We start from the raw sequence: 15,570 nt of genomic DNA on the forward strand, positions 1-15,570 counted from the left end.
AGGGGCATTCAAAGGGGCTCTGGGTGACTGTAAAGTTGTGCTTTTAGTTCCCCAAAATGAAGCGTTTCGGCAATGAAATCGCCTTTATCAAGCAAGTTAAACAGGGTAGGTGGATGCAATCGGACCAGCGGGCAGTGATAAAGAGGACATGTGCAGGACTTACCTGGGTTCTTGCTCCTCCTTTACATTATAACAAAAAGGCTTATATCTTGGTGCTGAAAAGGACTATAAAGATAAAAAACTACTTTGAATGTCTCTAAGTTGGGCGCTTTTGATACTGGCATCTATCTTTTTGGGATGGTTCTAACAGATGCCTGTAGAAGTTGACAGACTACCAGGAACCTGTCTCCAATATTGGTTGGACTGGTTTCTGAAGACCACTGTAGTTTATGTCTAGTAATAATATCTATCCATTCTTTTAATGCCATGAATTCCCACAGACGGAAATCCTGAAATTCTGTAAATAAGTGACCAGCGGTTATTGTGTGTTGTTATATTAAGCCGTCTGCAATGATCCAATTCTGCGATTTGCTGCGTGTCAATAACATGGACATGCGTAATCCGATAACGGGCTTATACTATGTTTACCAATGGCTGACTACATTGGTCCTGACTCTTTTCATTATGCTCTGTTGTTTTTCAGACCTTTTCCTTATTCTAGAGAAATACACGTGTATTTGAGCTACTGTTTATTCAGCATTGCTCTCTGTACTTGACAAGCGACTGCTAAGACGACTCCCAGAGATATGCGACGGCCAGGAATTGAGCCCCCTGTGGCTGCATTCACATCACGTTTTTGCAATGCAGTTCCCGTATCAGGTTTTTGAGGAAAAACAGATTCCTCAAAACCGGACTAAACTGTATCAAAACGTGTGTACAAATTTCAACCCGTATGCAGTTAAAAACCTTATACGGTTTGAAAAATGATGTCCGGTTGCATCCGTTTTGTAAGAAAAAAAACGTATACGTTTTTAACTTTTCACTCCATTTTGAATAAAGTTTCACTTGTTTGATTGAAATTCCAAGAAAAAAAACTGTGCAAAGTCAAAAACCGTATGGTGAAAACCGGATGGAACCGTACGCACATACGGTTCTGTACGGTTCCCATTGACTCCCATGTTAAAAAAAAAAGTATATGGTTTAATACAGTTTTTCACCCGGACCAAAAAACGTGGTAGACTACGGTTTTGGGTACAGGGAGAAAAAACTGACAAATCCGTACAGGATGCAAAACGGACACAACCTGATGCATCTTTTGGCATACGGTTTTCAATGGAGAGTCAATGCATACGATTTTCAATATGGTTCCGTACGGTTTTCACATTGAAAAGATATACGGAAGCTGTATTGCAAAAACGTGGTGTGAATGCAGCCTAATAAGCGATCATCCAATTCCTGTCCTCTGAAGTAGTCACGCCCTGACTATCCCCGGGCGCCCTGACTATCCCCGGGCGCCCTGACTTTCCCCGGGCGCCCTGACTTTCCCCGGGCGCCCTGACTATCCCCGGTCGCCCTGACTATCCCCGGTCGCCCTGACTATCCCCGGTCGCCCTGTATATACAAGGTACCTCTGTGTTTTTCACCATACTGGGTGAATGTACCAAAGGAAAATGTATTGCTGAGGAAGACCAATGTCATGCTGCACTATTCTTGCTGGAACAAAAAAGGACGAATGCGAATAGGGCCTAACATAAGCTGGATTGTCAAAACTGACACCCAGTACACTGCATGTAAGGACTGGCATCCTAAGGGGCGATATGGGCGGCAGTGCTATGCTTTTATAATTTTTCCTGTTCCCTTTTGTCTGTTGTTCTGCCAGTACATGAATCAGGAAGTACAGGCTGAACACAGCTGTATGTTGGAGACTCCCAACTAGTGTGCCTCCACCTGTAACTCCTAGCATGCCTGGACAGCCTTTGGCTGGGAGTTGTAATTTTGCAACAGCTGGAGGCACACTGGTTGGAAAACACTGGATTAGGTAAGTAACGTTCAGCTCCAATGGTATGGGTATGGAGATATATATATATATATATATATATATATATATATATATATATATGTATATATAATATATTCTCTCTGTCAGCATTTCCTTTAAAGAGGCACTCCGGTGGGAAAAAAAAAATTTATTTTATTTTTTATTTTTTTTATCAACTGGTACCAGAAAGTTAAACAGATTTGTAAATTACGTCTATTAAAAAATCTTAATCCTTCCAGTACTTATTAGCTGCTGAATACTACAGAGGAAATTCTTTTCTTTTTTGAACACAGTGCTCTCTGCTGACATCACGAGCACAGTGCTCTCTGCTGACATCTCTGTCCATTTTCAGGAACTGTCCAGAGCAGCGTATGTTTACTATGGGGATTTTCTCCTACTCTGGACAGTTCCTAAAATGGACAGAGATGTCAGCAGAGATCACTGTGCTTGTGATGTCAGCAGAGAGCTCTGTGTTCCAAAAAGAAAATAATTTCCCCTGTAGCATTCAGCAGCTAATAAGTACTGGAAGTATTAAGATTTTTTAATAGACGTAATTTACAAACCTGTTCATCAACTTTCTGGCACCAGTTGATTTAAAAAAAAAAAAAGTTTTTCACCAGAGTACCCCTTTAACTACAAAATGGTCTAATCCCTGCCGGAAACGCCGTAGTTCACGCTGTGCATTGGGAGGCCAGAATGCGTATTAGCTCCATTTAATGGAAGCTGTGGAGTCCGCTCTCACTGAACATCCAGGTTGCTCACCTGTGCCCGGTACCGCCCTCGGCCAAAAGTCCAATCAACAAAAGAAGAAGGTCCGGCACGTTAGGTGGTGGATAAAATAAGCTTTCCTTTTATTCACAAATCTTGACACGATTCACATACAGAAAAAGTTCCGACGCGTTTCACCTACGTTGAGGCTTAATCGTAGACTAGCAAACATATAACAAACAGTGCTAAAATACTATATCAAAGGGTCACATGACCTCTTACATCATTAAAACCAAACGGACTTGTGGAAGACCCGGTATGGATGAAATTCATTTAATGTAAACAATGGCGCATTGAAGCTTCCAAAACCATGGCAAAATATGCGGTGGTATTTATTGCCTGGGATTTCTGGAACATATTTTGGGATAGAGACACAAGCTGTGTGTGGGCAATTGCATGATTTAGTTTCCAACAGTGGTCTCCAAACTGTGGCCCTCCAGCTGTTTCAAAACTACAACTCACAGCATGCCCGGACAGCCGTTGGCTGTCCGGGCATGCTGTGAGTTGTAGTTTTGCAACAGCTGGAGGGCCACAGTTTGGAGACCACTGATACACAACTAATTTGTTGTTAGTCCTTTTTACACCATATTGTGTAGGTGTCTCATTATTCTCATGTTGTTTTTGTGTATTTATATAGTCTGTCATAAAACAGGAACAAACCTGTTGGAAATGGAGCAGTCTCGCTGCTGTTTCCTCGTGTGGTTTGCAGTTGCGTCCTTACTGTGGGATAGGGGGGGAAGATGATCTGTTCAAGTAAAGTCAAAAGTATAAGAAATTCGGTATAATAAGTTTTCGTCTTATAATCCTTTTAAAGGGGTACTCCAGTGGAATTTTATTATATTTAATTTTTTTTAAATCAACTGGTGCCAGAACGTTAAACAGATTTGTAAATTACTTCTGTTAAAAAAAAAAAAAATCTTAATCCTTCCAGTACCTATCAGCTGCTGTATACTACAGAGAAAGTTTTATTTTCTTTTTTAATTTCTTTTTTTTTTTCTGCCCACAGTGCTCATCTGGTGCCAGAAAGTTAAACAGATTTGTAAATGACTTCTATTAAAAAAAAATCTTAATCCTTCCAGTACTTATCAGCTGCTGGATGTTCCAGAGAAAGTTATTTTCTTTTCAAATTTCCTTTCTGTTTGACCATAGTGCTCTCTGCTGACACCTCTGTCCATCTCAGGAACTGTCCAGAGCAGGATAGGTTTGATATTGGGATTTGCTCCTACTCTGGACAGTTCTTGACCTGGACAGAGGTGTCAGCAGAGAGCACTATGGTCAAACAGAAAGGACATTTGAAAAGAAAATAACTTTCTCTGGAACATCCAGCAGCTGATAAGTACTGGAAGGATTAAGATTTTTTTTTTAATAGAAGTCATTTACAAACCGTCGTTTAACTTTCTGGCACCAGATGATTTAAAATAAATTGTTTTCCACCGGAGTACCCCTTAAGGGTCTATTCACACGTACAGTATTCTGCGCAGATTTGATGCTGCAGATTTCAATGTTAACTGAATGACTTGAAATCCTGTGCATCAAATCTGGGAAGAATACTGTCCGTGTGAATAGACCCTTAAAGGGAAACAGTCGCCAGGAACTGGCTAGTTCACTGCTGTGTGTGTATACAGTATATAGCATTACTAGCAATTAGAACAATGGTACTTGTATATAGCATCACTGTTGGTTCTGTAGTGGAAAATAAAAAGTCTTTTGTTACCGCCCTGAGGAGTCAAAGAGGTGGGGCCTTGGCAGTGCAGGGGCCTGGGTTGCAACACCTTTACGCGCTCGCTTTACCTGCCCTCTTATAGTGCGTGCGTAGTGATCCTGATGCAAGGCGAATGCGCAGGATTTCGGTAGACCTATCTGTATAGGTATATGCTTTGCAGGCAGCAGTAGGTGTGTACTTTCTCATTATTTAGTAAGGCACAATATCTTAAAGGGGTATTCCAGGATTTTTTTTCATTTGACTATGCTACAGGGGCTGTAAAGTTAGTGTAGTCCATAATATAGTGTCTATACCTGTGTGTGATGGTTTTCTCACAATTCTTCTGTGATTTTCACCCCAATATTTATTTTTTACCAGCATACAAAATGACTGTTGTCTCAGATTTTTCCCAGGTTGCAATGCGGCCGAGACCTGACATCACTAGTCAGCTGATGACAGGGAGCCTGTCTGCTTCAATGGGTGGAGCAATCGCTTGGTGGGAGAGAGATCTATCTGCAACTAATGCAACAGCTGTAGGCACCCTGATTGAAAACCACAGATCTTTTGAATGGATGCAGCTCATTTATGTTTCAATGGATGGGGTAGCTGATGTGTGGGAGGGAGGAAAATGGAATTGTGGGATTTGTAGTAAAAAAAAAAAGAAAGAAAAGTCAAACAGGAAATACTAGTTCACAAAAAGCTAGCCACAGTGTTATGGTAATCTCACAACATAGCCATTTAGCCCCAAGACAAGAGCAGATCCTTCCTAAGCATGTCCATTACTGTCTGCCAGGTATGTACTAAAATCACCTTATGGTGGAGAGCTCCTTTAACTTGTCACTTATGTTCTCTTCCAGGCCAGGAACCTACAGACGGGAGAGCTGGCTGCGGTGAAGATCATAAAGCTGGAGCCTGGTGAGTTGCGCAGGAAGTGTCGCTAACAGTCTCTTATGTTCCTTATTGTTGTGAATGTGTCTGGTGGTTGAAACTAAACTTCTGCTGTTCGGTGAGATCTCATGTTACTTGTGTGCGTCCCCTGACCTTAAAGGGGTACTCCATTGGAAAACATTTCTTTTAAAATCAACTGGTGGCAGAAAGTTATACAGATTTGTAAATTCGATCACCAAAAGCCATCACCAGCAACAACACAAGCAATGAAGATGTACAAAAAACTTTATTGAAAATCCATAATATAAGACATTAAAAACAGTGCACATAGCTGAATAGATAACAAGCAATGCCGGCATAAATATAGGTATATATGAAAACCTCCATACATAAACCACATCAATAAGAGCGAACATAGGATCAGTGTATATCCAACCTGCAAAGAATAGCTCCAGATATTGGAAAAACATAAGGATAGGAAACAAAATGGTTACCAATGCAGAGCCATGCACCACTTGCACTTACCCCAACGTACGTTTCGCACTAGTGCGCTTCGTCAGGGGGCGTGATTTGTAAATTACTTCTATTAAAAAATCTTAATCCTTCCACTATACGCTGCGTATACGCCAGGTGGGAACGTGGCCTAATACAATCACGATAGGATACGCTGCCGTGATACTTTTTATTTATTTTAAAGGGGTACTCCACTGGAAAACATTTCTTTTTAAATAAACCAGTGGAAGAAAGTTAAAACAGATTTGTAAATTACTTCTATTAAAAAATCTTAATCCTTCCAGTACTTATCAGCAGCTACAGGAAGTTCTTTTCTTTTTTAATTCCTTTCTGTCTGACCACAGTGCTCTCTGCTGACACCTCTGTCCATTTTTGGAACTGTCCAGAGCAGGAGAGGTTGGCTATGGGGATTTGCTCCTACTCTGGATAGTTCCTAAAATGGACACAGGTGTCAGCAGAGAGCACTGTGGTCAGACAGAAAAGAAATTAAAAAAGAAAATAATTTCCTGTGGAGCATACAGCAGCTGATAAGTACTGGAAGGATTAAGATTTTTTAATAGAAGTAATTTACAAATCTGTTTTAACTTTCTTCGACCGGTTTATTTAAAAAGAAATGTTTTCCAGTGGAGTACCCCCTTCAAAATAAATAGGATACGCTGCTGTGATACTTTTTATTTATTTTGAAGGGGGTACTCCACTGGAAAACATTTCTTTTTAAATAAACCGGTCGAAGAAAGTTAAAACAGATTTGTAAATTACTTCTATTAAAAAATCTTAATCCTTCCAGTACTTATCAGCTGCTGTATGCTCCACAGGAAATTATTTTCTTTTTTAATTTCTTTTCTGTCTGACCACAGTGCTCTCTGCTGACACCTGTGTCCATTTTAGGAACTATCCAGAGTAGGAGCAAATCCCCATAGCCAACCTCTCCTGCTCTGGACAGTTCCAAAAATGGACAGAGGTGTCAGCAGAGAGCACTGTGGTCAGACAGAAAGGAATTAAAAAAGAAAAGAACTTCCTGTAGCTGCTGATAAGTACTGGAAGGATTAAGATTTTTTAATAGAAGTAATTTACAAATCTGTTTTAACTTTCTTCCACTGGTTTATTTAAAAAGAAATGTTTTCCAGTGGAGTACCCCTTTAAAATAAATAAAAAGTATCACGGCAGCGTATCCTATCGTGATTGTATTAGGCCACGTTCCCACCTGGCGTATACGCAGCGTATAGTGGAAGGATTAAGATTTTTTAATAGAAGTAATTTACAAATCTGTTTTAACTTTCTTCGACCGGTTTATTTAAAAAGAAATGTTTTCCAGTGGAGTACCCCCTTCAAAATAAATAAAAAGTATCACAGCAGCGTATCCTATCGTGATTGTATTAGGCCACGTTCCCACCTGGCGTATACGCAGCGTATTTCACGCTGCACAAAATCTGCAGAAGCAGCGGGAAATACGCTGCGTATCCCAGCTCACGATACACACAGGGCTTTCCGGCGGCAGCACTATGCGTATAGTGAGTTTTGTTGGCGGAGCCGCGCGTCAGTCACGCCGCCACTCAGACCGCCTCCAACACTCACTACACACACAGGGCTGCTGCCGGAAAGTCTTGTGTGTATGGTGAGCTAGGGATACGCAGCGTATTTCCTGCTGCTGCTGCAGATTTTCTGCAGCGTGAAATACGCTACGCATACACCAGGTGGGAACGTGCCCTTACTTTGCATCCTTGTCTTTCATGGTTTCCACCTGCGCAGTCTTTTTCCTTGCAGCTATTTATATTGAATGCATTGTTGTGTTTGTAGGCCACCATATACATTATATTAGTAACTCCCTACTGGTTTGGCTCCAGATGTGGCAAAACTACAACTACCAGCATGCCCGGACAGCCTTTGGCTGTCCGGGCGTGCTGGGAGTTGTAGTTTTGCAACAGCTGGAGGCACTCTTGGCGGGACACACTGCATTAGAAGACCATCTGAAATCAATGGGTTTAGTTGGTTTCAATCTAATATGTATGCCATCTTAAAGGGGTACTCCGGTGGAATTTTATTTCTTTTTTTCAAATCAACTGATGCCAGAAAGTTAAACAGATTTGTAAATGACTTCTATTTAAAAATCTTAATCCTTCCAGTACTTATCAGCTGCTGTCCAGAGCAGGAGCAAATCCCCATAACAAACCTCTCCTGCTTTGGACAGTTCCTGAAATGGACAGAGGTGTCAGCAGAGAGCACTGTGGTCAGACAGAAAAGAAATTCAAAAAGAAAAGAACTTCCTGTGGATCATACAGCAGCTGATAACTACTGGAAGGATTAACATTTTTAAATAGAAGTAATTTACAAATCTGTTTAACTGTTTAACAGTATAGCTGTGAATGAGGCCTTGTGTATATACCAATCTGGACTGCGCAGTTTTCTTCTGCGTATGTAAAGTTTTAGTACTGACACTTGCCTATGTCAGTGTCTTGTCTTTCCATGGTCCTGTTAGGGCAGTGGTCCCCAAACTGTGGCCCTCCAGATGTTGCAAAACTACAACTCCCAGCATGCCTGGACAGCCAACGGCTGTCCAGGCATGCTGGGAATTGTAGTTTTGCAACATCTGGAGGGCCACAGTTTGGGGACCACTATGTTAGGTTATTTGCACACTGAGGGTATGTTCATACGGAGGAATTCTGCCACAATTTAATGTCTATTGATTTGAATGAGATCCTGCTTTGTCCCATTCAGACAGCAGAGTTTCCACGTGGGCATTCTGCTGCGGAGATTCCACTTTCCTCATTCTGCAAAAATATAAGATCAGTCGTATATTTTTGGGGAATTTCGTGGCGGAATCCCATTGAAATCAAATGGACCTTTGCTGAATGGAATTGCTTTCATTCTCATCAATATTCATAAACCCCCTCAATGCTTCTTCGGCCGTGTTATAGTACTGCGCATGCGCCGCTTACTGTGCAACGACGTCTGCAGCTGTGAAGCCGAGGGGAGCGCTGCTTCTGGGAGGACACAGTAAGCGGCGCATGCGCAGTACTATAACACGGCAGGGGGCAGGGAGGGGTTTTATGAATATTGATGAGCCGGGCACAGCAGCCGCCCGGCAAAGATGACGTCAGGGTGCCCGAAGCTCGGATCGGAGCTCCACCCATGCCCCAAGGCCCTCATTAGCATATATAGAAAAAATTGCAATTTGTGGCGGAACAGCTGGGCGAATCTACACAATGTGAGTACCATTTTAGGGCACGTTCCCACTTGGCCTATACGCAGCGTATTTCACGCTGCGCAAAATCTGCAGCTGCATCGGGAAATACGCTGCGTATCCCTAGCTCACCATACACACAAGGCTTTCCGACAGCAGCCCTGTGTGTGCAGTGAGTTTTGGAGGCGGAGTCGCACGTCAGTCACGCCAGCACATGGCTCCGCCTCCAAAACTCACTACACACATAGGGCTGCCGCCGGAAAGCCTTGTGTGTATGGTGAGCGAGGGATATGCAGCGTATTTCCCGCTGCTGCTGCAGATTTTGCGCATCGTGAAATAACGCTACGTATACGCCAAGCGGTAACATACCCTTAATCAGCATCACCCGCTACACTACAAGCCTGTGTGACAGATTTCCTTTAAAGGGTATGTTCACACCATGGAATCTCTGCACCAAAATTCCGATCATGAATATTGCTCGAAGATTTTGCTGCACTAATCTAACATTGGTGTGAATTGTTCTTACGTTGACCCAGTCACACTTCAGAATTTCAGCGGCAGAAAATTGCAGGTTTGGTCTCCAGAATGGGGCCCCCCAAATCTCTCTGCTGCATGAAGTGCAGGGTCAGCACTGTACTTTGGTCTCACTTGCGCTCCCATAGAGAATATGCATTGAGCGAGTGCCGATCCCGCGCTCCCTGCAGCAGGGAGATTCGGGACACGTTTGTGGAGATCACTGGGAGTCTCAGAGGTCGGATCGTTAACTGACATTATCCCAAAACCATTGCTGCTTTCAGAAACAGCACCACACCTGTCTATGGTTTGCATCTGGTATTGCATCTAAACAGTGTAATAAATGGAAATTAACTGCAATACCACACACCGCCTCTGGACAAGTGTGGCACTGTTTTTTAATTTATTTTTATTATTATTATTTTTTAAAGGCAGCCATGTTTTTTTAACCCACATTAACCATATGTGTGTCGTACAGTGAAGTTGAAATGGTAAAGGATTGTGCTATGACCTTTCTGATTTCTGTTTAGTTAATTGCATAATAATTATTATCCGGAAACCACAGACACGACAGGTGCCGAAACCTGCTGACAGGAATATTGTGTCCTGGTGGCTTCCTGCCAGAGTCTAGTGTAATGAAAATCTATGCTTGATTTTCAGTCCCATTGTATAAGCCATATTCCTCACTAAAGTCTGATTTTTCTGGCAATGGTCTAATGATCCAAGTGTAAAACTTGTTATACTGAAAAAGAGAGGAGGTACAAATATCAGTATATGGTCCCTCCTATGTAGGGGTGTAAGAGAAAATCGATTCACTCGATTGTCGTGATTTTTTTATTTGGCGATACGGTATCGATTCAAGATATTTTTGAATCGATCCTTTTAGGTATGTGGAATTCGTATCTCCCGACGCCCGGAACTGCATGTCCCGGGCGTCGGGAGATACGAATTCCACATACCTAAAAGGATCAATTCAAAAATATTTTGAATCGATACCGTATCGCCAAATAAAAAATCGCGATAATTGAGTGAATCGGGCAGGTGAATTTTTCCGGCTCGTGCAGGGCCGGACCTGACAAGCGTATTGCATGCGGTGCATGGGTTCGGAAATCTCACCTCACAGCGGCGCTCTGGGTGTATGGAGCAGGCTCCCGACTCGTGCCTGCTCCGTACTCTGCGGCCCCCGCTAATAGCCAGCATGCGGCGCTCTGCAGTCTGTATGGACCGGGCTCCGGACTCGTGCCCGCTCCATACTCTGCTGGGGGCCGCCGCTAATAGCCAGCATGCGGCGATCGCCGCTGCTGGCTATTAACCCTTTAGATCGCCGCTGTCAAAGCTGACAGTGGCGATCTAAAGGGATCCGTGAATGCTCCCTGGTGGGCTAGTGGGGTGGATCGCCTCCCCATAACCCCCCCCCCCGCAGCGCGATCGCGGGAGAGCGATCCACTGTGGAGGTAGCCGGAGGTCTTACCTCTGCTTCCTGCTGTCCCGTGGCTCTGTCATTGATAGAGCCTGGCTTGACTAGGCTCTATCAATGGATCGCTGATCAATGGAGTTCAATAGAACTCTATTCATCTGTCTGAGGAATCTAATGATTCCTCCTAATAGTCTAATAAAGTGTATTAAAAAAAAAGTGTAAAAGACATTGTTTTTGAGACAGAATCGTGATATATCGTCTCGTAACACAATCGGGATATATCGTATCGTCATACGTGTATCGCGATACGTATCGTATCGCCAAATTCTTGCCGATTCACACCCCTACTCCTATGGTCCATTATGGAAATCCCGGTCTGGCCTCGGTATTTACAGTGCAAGCCTTTACAGTACTCCTTCAGGAATACTGCCGCTCCCACATTTAATATGGAAGTCTGACTTGTCTATGCATTACATTTACTGTACTCCAGCTGTTGCAAAACTACAACTCCCATGAAGCCTTGACAGCCGAAGGCTGTCAAGGCATCATGGGAGTCGTAGTTTTGAAACAGCTGGATATCCATCTCTCACTACTAGACTTGGTGCAGAACACCACTGCAGCACCTTGATGTTTGCCGGCAGCTAAATCTGTAAGGTTTTGACTCCACATTGAAGTCAGTGGTGAAAATTAGAGATGAGCGAACTTACTGTAAATTCGATTCGTCACGAACTTCTCGGCTCGGCAGTTGATGACTTTTCCTGCTTAAATTAGTTCAGCTTTCAGGTGCTCCGGTGGACTGCAAAAGGTGGATACAGTCCTAGGAGACTCTTTCCTAGGACTGTATCCACCTTTTCCAGCCCACCGGAGCACCGGAAAGCTGAACTAATTTATGCAGGAAAAGTCAGCAACCGCCGAGCCGAGAAGTTCGTGACGAATCGAATTTACTGTAAGCTCGCTCATCTCTAATTTTCACCACTGACTTCAATGTGGAGTCAAAACCTTACAGATTTAGCTGCCGTCAAACATCAAGGTGCTGCAGTGTGCCATTCAGACAAATCTATGAGTGAGCGGTGATGCACGTACTGTACAATGAGCAGCGATGCACACAGCACAGCGTGCATCACTGCTCACTTATTACTGTACTGGCTGGTCCTGGTGTTCTGCACCAAGTCTAGTAGTGAGAGATGGATATCCAGCTGTTTCAAAACTACAACTCCCATGATGCCTTGACAGCCTTCGGCTGTCAAGGCTTCATGGGAGTTGTAGTTTTGCAACAGCTGGAGTAGCTTTTTTATTTTTATTTATTTTTATTTTTTTTAAATCAACTGGTGCCAGAAAGTTTAAACAGATTTGTAAATTACTTCTATTAAAAAAATCTTAAGCCTTCCTGTACTTATTAGCTGCTGAATACTACAGTGGAAATTCTTTTCCGTTTAAAACACAGAGAGCTCTCTGCTGACATCACGAGCACAGTGCTCTCTGCTGACATCTCTGTCCATTTTAGGAACTGTCCAGGGTAAAAGGAAATCCCCATAGCAAACATATGCTGTTCTGGACAGTTCCTAAAATGGACAGAGATGTCAGCAGAGAGCACTGTGCTCGTGATGTCAGCAGAGAGCTCTGTGTTTTAAACGGAAAAGAATTTCCGCTGTAGTATTCAGCAGCTAATAAGTACAGGAAGGATTAAGATTTTTTAATAGAAGTAATTTACAAATCTGTTTACCTTTCTGGCACCAGTTGATTAAAAAAAAAAATATATAAAAAAAAAAATCTTTTCACCGGAGTACCCCTTTAAGGGTTTGTAATGTTTGTCGCCATGGATTTCATACTGCAAAATCTATCGGAGAATACGTTACTTATATGGATTTACTTGATTATTTGCGTGGACCCAAGGACATTTTTACACTTGTACACTCTCTAGAAGGAGTTTTCGTGACTCTTGACCGGGGCTCATGAAAGCAGATGTTCTTAGTTTTCCCACATGAGTAGTCAGAGGTGAGTGAAGTTTTTGCTTCATTGGTTTTACAGCACAACAGGAAGAGCGAACCCCTCCGCCTCCGAAACGCAGATCAAAAGCGGTGATAACTTTATGTACTTAAAATCAAGCTTGACAGGTCAATTTACTGTCCGTTTTTCTTACTATATATTACAGTCCCTATTACAATGGCCTCAGGTTACAATCATTTTGGTGTTTTCTGGACAATTGTAACTTGAAACCAGACTCAACATACAATGTACAGACAGTCCAGATCTGTGATATCTGTCAATGGCCGGAAGAATTGACCAATCAGAATGGGCATTCACTGGTAAAACCCCTGTATTACTGAAGTGCATGCACTGACTGACTGTCTGGTAGCACCACCTACAGTACAGGGAGGTACTACCATGTTCTATACTACTCTTTACCAGTGCCCGGGTTAGCTGCTCCTGTGGACACCAATTGGGGGCGGCTCCATTACTTTTTAAAGGGGTACTCTGCTGCTCAGCATTTGGAACAAGGTGGGAGCTCGTCACTTTATAGCCCCGCCCCTCATGACATCACGCCCCGCCTCAATGCAAGTCTATGGGAGGGGGCATGACAGCTGTCACTCCCCCTCCCATATACTTACATTGAGGGGGCGACGGCATGAGGGGGCAGGGCTATGATGTCACAAGCTCCCGGCGCCGGCTCCAGCGTTCGGAACAGTTTGTTCCAAACGCTAAGCAGCGGTGTACCCCTTTAAGACCCTGAAAAGCTCCTGTCCTCTACATAGACAGTGATTTACATCTCTACCGCTTTATCTCTATTAGTTATCTACTTATTTTTCTTTAATCCTCACTTTTTCCTATTTTTGGATGACATTTTGGTGGCTTCAGAACCAATTACCAGGTTTCCATAGAGTTATGATCTCAACATACAATGGTCTCCACATACAATGGTTTTCCCAGAACCAATTAATATTATAACTTGAGGGACCACTGTATGTTTTAGACACTGAATTAATAAAATGGGATCAGCCCTAGTTTAGCACTGCATCTCCTTTGGGGCTCATTCACACTGAGGTATTTTGCTTCCCTGTCCCATTGACAGATATGCAGGGTTCTCTGGTGGATTCCGCCAGAAAATTGAACATGTTTATCCTTCCACTGATAGCCTGTTCTCCGTCTGAAGTTCCGCTGCAACATTTCCAACAAGTGTATCCGTGCAAATTCTCTCTAGTGTGAACAGAGCCTTAGGCTTTGTTCACACAGCAGAAAAATTCCTCTCGGAAAATCTGTCGAGTCCTATTATTTTTAATAGTATTTAGCAGTCTCACCTGCTTGAATGGTGGAGCATGCTACAACACCAATAAGAGCGAGTCAGTCCCACTCTGGGGAGATCCAGTACTTCATATGTGCAGCGGGCACCTTTTTAAAGGGGTACTCCGGTGCAAAACTACAACTCCCAGCATGCCCTGACAGCCTTTGGACCAGATATCACAGTGTTTCCCAACAAGGGTACCTCCAGCTGTTGCAAAACTACAACTCCCAGCATGCCCAGACAGCCTTTGGACCAGATATCACAGTGTTTCCCAACCATGGTGCCTCCAGCTGTTGCAAAACTACAACTCCCAGCATGCCCGGACAGCCGTTGGCTGTCCGGGCATGCTGGGAGTTGTAGTTTTGCAACAGCTGGAGGCACCATGGTTGGGAAACACTGATGTGGAGGAATCAAAGGATACAACCTACCTGACCCTTTGTTTCCTTCACGATAAGTGGTGCAAGAAATATCTAACAGCCTCTTATCTCGATCTTCAATTGAAATATTACAGGGCTGAGATTGATATATTTCGTAAACAGAGGGTAAGGGTGTCAACTGATGGGTTAAAAGGGAACTCCGGTGGAAAACATTATTATTATTATTATTATTATTATTATTAATTTTTTTTTCTTTTCTTTTTTTTTTAAATCAACTGGTGCCAGAAAGTTAAACAGATTTGTAAATTACTTCCAGTACTTTTTAGCAGCTGTATGCTACAGAGGAAATTCTTTTTCTATTTGAATTTCTTTTTTTGTCTTGTCCACAGTGCTCTCTGCTGACACCCGCATCAGGAACTGTCCAGAGCAGGAGAAAATCCTCATAGAAAACCTATGCTACTCTGGACAGTTCCTGACACGGACAGAGGTGTCAGCAGAGAGCACTGTGGACAAGATAAAAAAGGAATTCATAAAAGAATTTCCTCTGTAGAATACAGCCGCTAAAAAGTACTGGAAGGGTAAAGATTATTATTATTTTTTTTTTTTTTATAGAAGTCATTTACAAATCTGTTTTTTTAACTTTCTGGCACCAGTTTAAAAAAAAATTTCCACCGGAGTACCCCTTTCATCCATCCACCGTAGTGGACTCAATAATATAGTGTACAGCAGAAAAAAAGGGAAATATAGGGGCCCAAACAGCACAACCAACTGAAGACTACTGATATCTGCAGATTTAAACTGACAGACAAAAAGGTTTATTCTATCCCATATGAATGCGTTTTTGGAGAACGGAGTTTCCTTAAAACTGTCCTTTTTATCTAAAGGAGGAGATGCAGTTTTCCAAAAAAACGTGTTCATATAGGACATAATAAAGCTTTTTGCCTGTCCGTTTT

General features: G+C 42.8%; 1 protein-coding gene across 5 annotated transcripts in view; it reads left to right on the forward strand.

Annotated features, from left to right (window-relative positions):
- Positions 1–15,570, forward strand: part of MAP4K5 (mitogen-activated protein kinase kinase kinase kinase 5) — a 108,110-nt gene that overhangs the window by 40,131 nt on the left and 52,409 nt on the right. For all 5 annotated transcript variants that reach the window (XM_056546651.1, XM_056546649.1, XM_056546652.1 and 2 more), the window contains one exon: positions 5,306–5,363. In XM_056546651.1, the coding sequence (XP_056402626.1) occupies positions 5,306–5,363 (58 nt within the window). The remainder of the gene's footprint in view (positions 1–5,305; positions 5,364–15,570) is intronic.

The sequence above is a fragment of the Hyla sarda genome, chromosome 11 (assembly GCF_029499605.1).
Source record: "Hyla sarda isolate aHylSar1 chromosome 11, aHylSar1.hap1, whole genome shotgun sequence".
In the NCBI taxonomy this organism is placed as follows: domain Eukaryota; kingdom Metazoa; phylum Chordata; class Amphibia; order Anura; family Hylidae; genus Hyla; species Hyla sarda.